Raw genomic sequence first — 12,146 nt, forward strand, 5'->3', positions numbered from 1 at the left:
GAAAATACATAAACAAGATGTTCATGGAATTTCTAAAAGACTTGGACTAAATTCAGGTAATCACTTTTGTATTTGAGAAGAGCCATTGATTTTTAAACTGAATGCAAAGGGAAACAATTGCATTTTATTTAATACAGAACAGGATGCTTCACAGTAGGTGTGACTGAGAAAGCTACTGTGTGTTGATGGAAAGCAGACAAGCCTTTAATACAGCTTTTGAAGAAAGGTAATCTGCCAAATCCATACGTATGGAGTATAGGATTGTGCCATAAATCAGACTTTATTAGAAAGCTGACAGCTTCCTCTCTCAAATGGCATTTCACTTAAATGTAAAACTCTCTCACCCAGCAACATTTCTTAATATCTTTAACTTAAAAGATTAAATCAATTTGTTTAGTTGAACCACCAACATTTTGGTTGTATTAAATAACTGTTCATACTACAGTCAGAATTGTGCTAGCTACAATCCTTTAAGTACAGTTGTTTCTAGCAGTTTTAGGATGGGGTTCTCTGTAACATGGATTGACTAGTATAGTTCTCAGAAAAGTAAAAAAGGACATGGAGAAGAATTGATTACCATCTTCTTTATAACTGCCCTTAATATATTTGAAGATTGTTATCAGGACCCCCCCAGTCTTCTTTTCTCAAGACTAAACATGCCCAGTTTCTTTAATCTTTCCTCATAGGGCAGGTTTTCTAAACCTTTTATCATTTTCTGTTGTTAATACACTCCAGAACGTTATTAGCTTTTTTTGCATCTGCATCATGTTGGGTCCTATTCAATTTGTGATCTGTTATAAACCCCCAGATCCTTCTCTGCAGTAGTACTGCCTAGTCAGTTATTCCCCATTTTATATTTGTGCATTTGATTTTTCTCCTTCCTAAGTGTAATGCTTTGCACTTGCCTTTATTAAATTTCATCTTGTTGATTTCAGACCAATTCTTCAATTTATCAAGGTCCTTTTTGAATTGTAATCCTGTCCTCCAAGTGCTTGCAATCCCTCCCAGTTTGGTGTCATCTGCAAATTTTATAAGCATACTCTTCACTCCATTATCCAAATCATTAATAAAAATATTGAGTAGTATTGGACTCAGGACAGACCCTGTGGGATCCCACTATATATATCCTCCCAGTTTGCATAGCAAACCACAGCCAACCATTGATAACTACTCATTGAGTATAGTCTTTCAATTTGCTATGCAAACTTCTTATCAGTAATTTAATCTAGACCACGTTTCCCTAGTTTGTTTATGAGAATATCTATGGGACTGTGTCTAAAGCCCTATTAGACTCAAAATATATCACACATACAGCTTCCCCTCTAGCTATGAATCCTGTAACCCTGTCAAAGAAGGAAATTAGGTTGATCTGGCATGATTTGTTCTTGACAAATCCATGATGGCTATTACTCTATAACTCTAGGTGTTTATAAATTGATTGTTTGATAATTTGTTCCAGTATCTTTCCAAGAATTGATGTTAGGCTGACTGGTCTATAATTTCCTGGGTCCTCTTTGTTTCCCTTTTAAAAGATAGATACTGTTTGCCCTTCTCCGGTCCTCTGGTACCACTTGTCCTCTATGAGTTCTCAAAATATAATGGCTAACAGGTCTGAGATTGCTTTGGCTAGTTCTTTAAGTATGCTAGGGTAAATTTCATCAGGCCCTGCCAATCTGAATGCATCTAGCTTATCTAAATGGCTGTATCTAGTGTATTTCTGTTCCCAGTGGCCTCACACTAGCTTAGAGAAAGAAATGAACAAACCACACACATGCCTTCTACAAGGAGTTTAGAAACAACTTTATTTATAGCTTACACTTTTTTTTGCTAAAAGTGCATAGTAATTATGTATACAGTAGTCAGCATCCAAGACTTTACAGAGAGCAAATTCCTCAAAAAACAAACACAATCAAATTGAAACGAAGATTCATACTGATTTATTCAGTTGCATGCAGAGACCCTTAAACAAGATATCTCCTTTATACTGAAATGTGCTTGAATCACTAGCTGATAAAAAGATGCAACTGTTGCTGTATTTTCTTTATGCCTCTCCATACTATTGACTCCCATTTGCAACTGCAAGCCTTAAGGCATTCACCTACAGCAGGAATGCTCAATAGGAGGCTCCTTAAGATTTGAATATAGCCAGCCATGAAGAAGCTCCCAGGGACCTGAAAGTCTACTGGTGGTCTTTCCTCTTCAATAATTATGGGCATAAACTTGCTCCCATTTGAGTCAATTGCTAAATTGCCATTGATTTCAGTGGAGCAGAGTAGGCCCTACTTTAGCAAACTGTGAGGGGAAGAAATAATTTAGCTTCTTTCTGCTCCCAGCCCTAACAGAAATAAACATATTGAAAGGAGGTCTGTATCTTTTGATCCATGTAAAACCTTCTTATCTTCTTACATCTCACCTGAGTATATAAAGGATGGTGCCGCATATTTCATACCCTTAGCTTTAAATTGTGCCTTAAAAGTTATGCAGCTGTGCTCCTTGTAGCTATGATTCATAGAGGATTTCTAGAAAGAAGGGCAAAATGGATGAAGAGAAGGATCAGATGCGTTACGTTCAGTTTTGATGCATGTACAGGACAAGACCTGAGTTGGCTGAAGTCATTGGGGTGTATGTATGTTAGACAGATGCAACAAATGAACAAAGTTTACTCTTCCCTAAATATTACTTATTTAATCAGGACTGGTGCAGCAGGTCTTTATCACTGAGATAAGAGTTAGCGGAGCACAAAGGCCATTTGAGGCCAGATGCTATTCCCATTTACATCAATGGAAATCTTTTCCCATTGTCATCACAATAATTGGGAATAGGATCAAGCCCCATATGAACAACCAGGACTCATGAGTGTTAAATGGCTGCTCTGTACAAATGAATCACTAGTTGGCATTTATAAAAGAAAGGCAGACCTCTTTTGCTTTCCTCCCTGCTTCTCCACTGACTCCTTTGCATTTAGTTGGCTTGTAAAAAGGTGTACTGTTCATTTGAGGCCTTCTAAGGCCCCCACTGAAGTCAGTGGGAGTTTTGCCATTGATCTCAAAGGGAGCAGAATCAGGATCTTCTAGAGGTAGGACTATGAGGAGGATAGATAGGGTACACTGCCCACTTGTTTGTCCAGGGGTTCCTGATTTTAGAAAGAGCCATGGTCCTTTCTCAGGGAGATTACAAGCCCCTTTGAATATGACATTCCTTGTGCCAAAGGTCAATGAATATTACTTAGCACCTACAGAGTTCTTTGCATTTTATTAAGCACTTTACAAACATTAGCTTAGAACACTCCTGTGAGGTAGGTAAAGTTTATTATTCCCATTTTACAGATGGGGAAACTGAGACAGGGGGCCAAATTCATCCCTAGTGTGTTTCCACTGACTTACATGAATTTGCCCCAGAAAGTTTAAATAACTTGCCCAAGGTCACAGACCATGTAGTGGCAGAGTTAGGGTCAGAAGGCTAGAGCTCCTGGTTCTTGGGCCTCTGTTCAGACCACTTGATCATGTTGACTGTTATAGGCAATAAGACATGCTGTGGATATCTGGGTTCTTACTCTATGCATTATTTGGTGCTATAAGGCATGTGGATGTCAACCCAATGACTTTAACCAGTCATGAAGTGCAATAATTCCTTACAATTACACTGCCTGGAATATTGTACTGCAATGGAATTTATACATAAAAATAAAGCAAACTGTCAGGCTCACATTTTTGTTGGGTACTATTGACATAAACATGATAAATGAGGCTGAATTCAGCACAGACACAATGAGCAGGAAACTTTAAACAAATAATCGACTCTCAATTGAGAAAACATAATAATGATTCTAGTTCTAACTGCCAAATCTCTCCCCTGGCATGCAGACTAGAACTGTGTGTATCCATACCCTTTCACCTTGTTTCCAGAGCTCAGATGCTAGCCTTGCTGTGAAACAGCTGTGAGCTGGCTCGGCATTTTAGATTCCAACATTCAAATGGATACACCAAGCTTCCCATGTGAAGAATTCTAGTATTGCCATAGCACTATAGGACAGTTTCTACAGGCCAGCTGTGTAACTCACAGGAGTAATTTCTACTCTAGTTCACATGCTACATGTAGTTGGGAAGCTTGTCATTCCTCACGGGCATGTCAATATCTAGGCTACGGTTCTGGACACACATTCATTATGAAATAATGTCATGCACCAACATTCTGTGTAGCAGCAGCCCCACACGTGGTCTGTGCACACCTGCACAAGTGTGTCAGGATGGAGACCATTGCTGGGCCAAGAAAGGAAAAGCAAATCGAAAGGACAGGTCATGCTTCTGAGCCCTAGCCCCATCCCTCCATGACTCTTTTCACAAAAGGTCTGAGAAGTACCCGCTCTTCAGGATTGGAGCAGAAATCTTTTACTCTCTGCTCTCTATGCTAGGTGTGCGTTTTCTGGCAGGTGCTTTTACAATGCCCTGCAAGATTTTGTACCCTTAAATGCCCCTCAAGCTCAAAGCTATTAGAGAGCAGACCTGCTGTCTAAGCTCTGGACACAACTGTGGATGCACTGAATTCTCTTCGGTATGCTTGCAAGCCAAGGAATGGTTCCTACCCACACTTAAGCCAATAGGAGTTTTGCCATTCACTTCAATGAGAGCAGAAATGGGTCCCATAATTGAGGGTGGCTTGTCCCACTTCTGGCCTCCCTAACTCATATTCATTAAAAACTGGCCATCAAATATATCAGATTGTGTTATCCACATATGTGCCCGTCAACAAATAAATATAGACATTCAAGTACCAGCTCCCTAGAAATTCTGCAGAGAAATGTGGCAATTATCATTGTAACCATTTAATATTAATCTGCATTTAAAACAAAAAAATATTAGTTACAATTCTGGAAACCTATGCAGACCTACCTGTACTCATTCACCCTTTGATACATCCAGTGCATTGACAATACAGTAAATCAGAAAGCTGCACTTGCAATCAGCATTCATAAATCATTCTACAGATGGGCTTAGATGTTAAATACACCTCAAAACTTTGCTGAAATACAAATGTTCAGAATGAAGCAATGTCCTGAATATTATCTAGTGGTGCCTTATTGAGCACAAATCTGTAAATCAGGTGGGCTTTACAGCCACCATTTATGAATGGAAATAAGATTCCAGTTATACTTGCAACCATAGATAATCCAACCCCGTATACTGTTGTCTGTAATTGGGATATATATAGATGGTCTCACGTGGGCCTAACTGCAAATATCAAATGTATTTTTACAAGTTAGCCATGGCCTTTCTGACATTGCTTCTCAAGATGCCCTCTACATTGTTACTGACGAGCACAAATAAAACTCATTATGTAATATGGTTTAAAGACTTTCTCTACATTTGGCTTATACTCTCAGCTGTTTTTGAGCTGTCTCTTAGCACTGAGAGCTGTTCTTCCTGGCCTTTCTGATTTCTCCTACATGTCTTAATTGCTGGTTGGATGCTCTAATGCCATCTCTTAAAAAAAATCTTTAAAAGAAATAATTTATTTTGAAGCTCGGATGAGCCATCTAAAACCACTAAAAATATCTTATTTTAACGTGGGTGCATCACACTTGAAACATCAACTTTATTCTTAACACATTAATTTCAAACTCAATGTATATGTGCATAACATATGTAGATGTTCGAACAGTGTCATGGGTCAGATCCTGTAGTGGCTCCACACTCAGAATTCCTTTGGAAGTCAGGGAGTTTGGAACATGGTGCAGCTGCAGGAGCTGACTCTGTATTTGTTTATCTAAAGGATTTTCAAAACTTTTCAGTGTGAACCACATCTTAATAGAGTTCTTGAGACAATCTCCCCTCCTACTGACTACTGTGCAGACCACCTCCTATCTTACTGGCAATTGAGTAACACCACTGGGGCAACTATAATCATTTACATGGATAAGTAATATCAGGAAAGTGTTTAATGTAGGTTTAGCATCTTTTACTTCAGTTTAGCAGCTGGAAACAAGGAGACAGGCACATGGGACCAGCCTGCTCTCTACAGAGCATCAATAAATACTCATGGACCACATTTGGGAACCACGGACTTACCCAATTTAGTCACATGCTTCATGATTCCACAAGTGGCTCTTCCACAAGTCATGTGTTAGCAGCCCCATCACTGATATATTTGTGTTGGGCCATATCCTATTACATACTGTAGCTTGAAAAAACCAAAATTACAATACTGTAAAAAATATGTAGGGAAAGAAGGTGAAGCGGGCCACCTTTTCCTTCTATTATCCACCTCTTGGGTCATGAGAAAAAACCCATCTCATTGGGCCCCAACATGCCTCAATAATCACCAGATTAATGTAATGGAATAGGGAAGGATACATTCTCTGCCTTAAACACCCCAAAAGTAGGCAGTGAAGAGGAGAATTTATCTATGGATTCAAGCAGCCCTAACTCATGATAGGCGTAATCTTCCTTGCCAGATTGAAACTCTGACTTCAGTGAAAATTTTGGGTGCACAAAGACTGCCAACTGAGTCCTATCTAAAAAGAGTGGGAGAAGTCATTGGACCAAGGGTTCTTAATGATAATCACACTGAAAAACATCTGCTTCTGCTCAGGCATAAAGGACCCTAGTGATAAGCATTCTGGGGAATATGTGCAAAGGCATAAATGGGAGATAAATGCTCCACTTCCATTGACTTTCAGTGGAAGTGGAGCATCTAAAGGCTTTTTGTGTCTTTGAAAATCTCTCCGTGTTATGAGAGTGGTGGTGTTTGGAGTGACCCAAGACCTCCTCAATGCCAACTGGCAAGGGGCAGTGCTGTATTATTGCCTAGGCCGACAAGGCCTAGGCCTAGGGCGGCAAATTTGCAGGGGCGGAAGCTCCCCTCCGCACCCCATCCCCCTGCTCCAGCTCACCTCCGCCTCCTCTGCAAGCGCGCCGCGTCCTGTTTCTATCCCCTCCCAGCGCTTGCGCCGTGAAACAGCTGTTTCGTGGGGCAGGGAGGGACGGGGGAAGAGGGGGAACGCCGTGCACTGGGGGAAGAGGCGGGGCCGGGGGCGGGGACTTGGGGAAGGGATCCAATAGGGGAAGGGAGGGGGCAGAGTTGGGGCGGGGACTTTGGGGAGGGGTTGGAATGGGGGCGGGGCCAGGGCGGCAATTATTTCCCAGTCTAGAGGCAGCAAAATTATTAATCCGCCACTGGCAAGGGGGAGAGGGGGTGACAATATTATCCTGATTCTGGTATGTACATTCTGGTTCACCAAAGAATGTTACGTGAGGTCTTAAACGAAAAGCTGGGTTACACTGCTCATTGTCATTGTTGTAAAATGTATGTACAAATACTATGTAAGCAGTTCTGTATGTATACTGAAAATATGTTCTTAGAGTCTGTATCACAGCAGGGGTAGATACAGGTTTCCTTCAGACAAGGGATGTTTATTTATGTATTCTCTGTTGAAATGTAAATTAAGTATTGTCTCATTCACAGTGGGTCTTCCATCACCTATCTAAGATGAATGCAGATGTAGGATTATAAGCATTTCAGGAAGAAACTAACAGAAACACAGCTGGGGGAAGAGAAACTTATCTTCAAATATACTTCAAAGGTTTGATGGACTATATTTGGGGATCAGAGTAGATAACCCACCATCCTGCATTTAGGAAGTAAACAGGCAGTGTGTTTACGTTAATGAAGATGGGATCACAGCCAGCCTTCACTGAAGATGTTAAAAAAGGCTTTGGATCAGAAACTTCATTAGACAAGGAGGCTAACACAATAGTTGAGTTTAGTCTCCAGAAAGTGTTATGATTTTGTTTTATATGTAACCTTTGTGTTTCCATTACCCTTACTCACTATCTCTTGAATCTTTGATAATAAACTTATAGTTGTTTTTCACTATAAATATATCTCAGTGCTGTGGTATTAAGCAAGGTGTTGATCCTGTGTTGAATCATATAAGCTGGTGTGTACACTGTTCCGTTGGGGACAGAAGACCTGGTATTTCTATGAGAGTTTAGTGGATAAGTGGTTGAACATTACAAGGGAACACTTCAAAGGGTTTGGGGACTGGGCTGCACCTATTGTTAAACTGCAAGTTAAAGTAAGGGCTGGGATAGCCCAGAAGAAAGTGCTTGTGTGGCTAACAGGCTGGTGGTGTCAAGGAGTTGACATCCAGTTAAGCACAAGCAAGTTTCCCTCTCTCTGGAGGCAGGAGGATAACAAGGTGACTCTGTCCTGGGTACCTTGAGAACCATCACAGGAGCTCCCTCTATATTTGACAGGCACTGATGTATTCAGCCTTCAAAATCATGTTTGTGTGAAGACTCCAACCTCAAATAAAGGGCCTGATCCTGCAATCCCTACTCAACCACAACACCCATTGATGACAATAGGAGTTTTTTCCTAAATCAGGACTACAAGATTGGGCCTCAAATACTTAATTGAGGCTTGATGCATCATATTTGAAAACAAATGTATAGGCAGAAATGTATTTCCACAGGTAGAGATGAATCTGCCCTGTATAAAGAATAGTTAAGTTATTGTGCAATATAAGACTAGAGTTCCAGTAAGGAGCGACATCATACATTTTGAAAATGGAGCATAACGAGTAGTTTGCCACCTGAACTTTGACCGTAATTTCCTTGTATTATATTATTGCATGCTTGTTGTTTGTCCGGTCATATAACTTTAAAATATTTCTGTTTAAAACCCGGTCCATTTATAATCTACAAAATCTTTATTAGTATCAATAGTATGTTGTTAATAATTAAGTCATCTCTTTGCTGCTAATACCTGGGTTACTGTGCAAAGACACTGCAAATTTGTATTTTTTTAAAAATCTGTTCATGGGTGTGGTGTTGTTAACCTGTAAACTGGAAGAGTCACCCAACTAAAACTTCTGCCCTATGAAACATCCACAGCACAGCCGCTTAGGTAAGGTTTTAAAATGTCCAGCTGCCACAGAGGTAAATTGAATTACGAAGCAGCAGGGGAAGGATGTCAAAATATAAAACTGAGTACTTATCTAGAGACAGATTCTGCCTCCTATAACACGTTCAGTAGTTCCTATGCATATTCAGTAGTATCTTATTCTACAGTAGTCTAAGGGTGACAGCATCTGGCCCCAAGTAACTAAAGAGCAGAAGAAGAGGGGAAGCAGAAATCAGGTCAATATACTTCATAACTTTAAAAAATAAATCAGATGTTGGATTAGGGCCTTTGGGTGAAATCATGTTCTCCGCTCCACAAACCTCCTATTGAAGTCAATGGGAGCTTTGTGTGAGTAGAGAATTAGGTTTTGGTTCTCTGGGCTTGATCCTCTGCTGGCCCAATGGCTTCAGTGAAACTGTGCCGATTTATACCAGCTAAGAATCTGGCTCTGTATTTCTATTTTGCCTTGGAATGACTATTCCAACAATTCAAGCTTCAGTCACACAATATGAACAAAATCCCTTGATCAAATTATAGCTCCCTAATGGTTTGCAGTTGTTTTTTACCTTTCTCTCTAAAATCTTAACTGTAGCTTGGTTGCCACAAAGGCTATAACACAACACTGGGGGGTGGAGTGGGAGAGGGTATGGACAGCTGTCAGCTTGTTTGCATTTATAATCCAGTTCCACTGAATGTGACCTCAATGGGCTATTACAGTAGCACAGAAGACGAAGAACTTCAGTGCATAATCTGCTAGGGAATTCCACACAGGACTTGATTAAAAATCTGTGTGAATAATCCTGGTGCGGGTGCATATATTGCTGATTTAAATAATCTCCTAAATGATCTAGAGTTAGAAAAGGGGCCTTCACAGTTCATGCATTCTTTTTTCTAGCGGATTTAACAGTAGTGCTAAATGGTTTCACCTCGTGTGCTAAACAATCTCCTAAACAGTCTGGAGTTAGTAAAGGGGCCTTCACAGTTCATGCATTTTTTTTCTAGCAGATTAAACAGTAGTACTAAATGGTTTCACCTTGTGTCCTAAACAACAATGTAGGAATAGTTATAAACAATAGTGCTTGATTTCTTCCCTTGGGAACCTAGTAGTTTTAAGAGTAATAGTAGTATTCTAGCAGTTCAGTGATTGACAAGAGGAAACAACCACTTTCAATAGAAAGCTACCAGGCTCCTTTGTAGCTTTCACTTAAATTTTGCAGCATCCTCTAAAAAGAACAGGAACAGGAATCACAATAGGAATAAATATACCTGGCCGCCTAGTCCTGTTTGCAGAGATCTGCAACGTTCAAAAATTTCCTTATGACCATTCCCAGGCAAAGCATTAAGAGCAGCATATATCCGATGGTGCCTAGGAAGGTAGGGGAGGCAGGTGGGGATTTGAGGAACTGCAGCAGCCCTTCTTCTAGATAGTACATCTGGTCATAGATGCTGAGGAAGGTGAAGATGTGGAAGAGCTGGTGGCTGTGCCCGATGATGTCAAACAGCCCCGGCTGGATCCTCTCGGGGATTTTGCTGATGTTGAAGAACGCGGCCACCAGGAGCCAGAAGTAGCGCCTGTAGAAGTAGACGAAGAGGGTGGGGTTCTGCCCCCGCAGGTCGAAGAGGAAGCTCTCCAGCATGATGGGGCAGGCCATGCTGAGGGGCATGGCAAAGACGAAGGTCCGGATGGCGAAGGGGTAGGCGCACCACTCGGAGCGGCTCTTGCAGCACGCCACGGTGCAGGTGACTGCCAGCACAAAGGCCACCGGCAGCACCAGGGCGCTGTAGAGGGCGATGGGGAGGCTGCAGTCCAGCTGCCAGCCCAGGCGCTGCTGCAGGTAGCGGCTCATGGCCCGCGCGTCCAGCAGACGCAGGCCGGGCAGCAGGTAGTAGGAATAAGCCACGGTGCTGGCGAAGCCGTAGTAGCTGATGGAGGCGTAGTCCAGGTAGAAGAAGGCGGCGCGCAGGCGCAGCGAGAGGCAGCTGAACACATGGGCCGTGCAGCTCATGGCAAACGTGAGCAGGACGCCCGAGGCGTAGCACCAGAGGGGCAGCAGGAGGGGGTGGTGGAAGGGCAGCTCGCCGGCCCCGCTCAGGAAGAAGAGCCGGCAGAACTTGCTCAGGAAGAGGAGCAGGGGGATGAAATGGGTCCAGAAGTTGAGCGTCTCGTTGGTGGGTTGCAGCACCGAGGCCAGGCACTCCTGGGCGCTGCAGTGCAGCCGCCGGTAGCCCGACAGGATGAAGCACTCCACGAAGTCATCGGGCACCTCGTCCCAGCGCAGCAGGGGGGCAGAGGGAGGAGGGGGAGGCGCCTGGTCCTTTGCTGCCCGGCCTCCAGGCATGGTGCCCCCCTCCCCAGCCCCCTCGGCCCGCCGCGGTGCTGCTCCTCTGCGGGGGTGGCGGTGGGGGGAGGAGAGGGCGCCTTTGGGGCCCCGGAGCCGGAGCCGGGCTGGTGATGTAAGCCGGCAAAGGAAAAGCCGCTTTCCCCGCTGCCGCCGGAGGAGGAATTGCAGTGGATTTGTGCTTCTCCTCCTCCTCCCCCCGCCAGCATCACTCATTGCAGCAGCGGCAGCATCGCTCCAGCCGACGCGCGGCGGCAGCTCCTCCTGCAGAGGAGCCCAGCCTCGCGGTAATTCAGCCCCTGCCGCTGGAGGAGACCGAGACCCTGCCCGGCTTGGGGCCCCGAGTCCCCCCCCGCGGCAGAACTGGATGCCGGCCGGCTCCTGCTCTGTGCCCGCCTCCCCCGCCGCGCCGGTTAATGATTGATGCGCTGCGAGCGCAGGCGGCTGTCTCTGCCGGCTTGGGCGGGGGAGCCATTGATTTGTAAGGCCTGGGACAGTGCGCCTCCCCCGCCCCCCTCTCTGAACACCCGATACATTGTCAGCCGGAGGATGAATTTTCCACTCCTCTCCGCGGTGCTGTGGTTTGCATGTCACTGTCATCACGGGCTCTTTCCCTCGCTCAGCCCGCAGCTTCGTGCGGCACCCTCTCGCCTCCTTCTAGGAAATTCACAAAGCAGCCACTTTGGGGAGGGGAGGTTAAGGGGCGGGCGGTTTGGGGAGAAATACGCAACAATAGGTGCTTTGAAAGGGGCACACCATTGTATTGTCTTTTTTTTTTAATTAGCCACATTGGAGTATAACAGACACAAGTGGAACATTAAAAAAACCTTACACATTTCAGTGTGTTAAATGCACAGTCGTACTAAATGCATCAGATCAGACGCGTAAGAATCCCTGGCAACA

General features: G+C 43.7%; 1 protein-coding gene across 1 annotated transcript; it reads right to left on the reverse strand.

The window, feature by feature from the left end:
- Nucleotides 1-7,118: 7,118 nt before the first annotated feature.
- On the reverse strand, nt 7,119-11,718 carry PAQR9 (progestin and adipoQ receptor family member 9). Its single transcript, XM_054040199.1, is given in 2 exon segments — nt 7,119-11,618; nt 11,620-11,718. Coding segments are annotated over 2 exon segments (1,539 nt in total). The 3' UTR covers nt 7,119-10,178.
- Between the last annotated feature and the right edge of the window lie 428 nt (nt 11,719-12,146).

The sequence above is a fragment of the Malaclemys terrapin genome, chromosome 9, assembly GCF_027887155.1.
Source record: "Malaclemys terrapin pileata isolate rMalTer1 chromosome 9, rMalTer1.hap1, whole genome shotgun sequence".
Lineage (NCBI taxonomy): Eukaryota > Metazoa > Chordata > Testudines > Emydidae > Malaclemys > Malaclemys terrapin.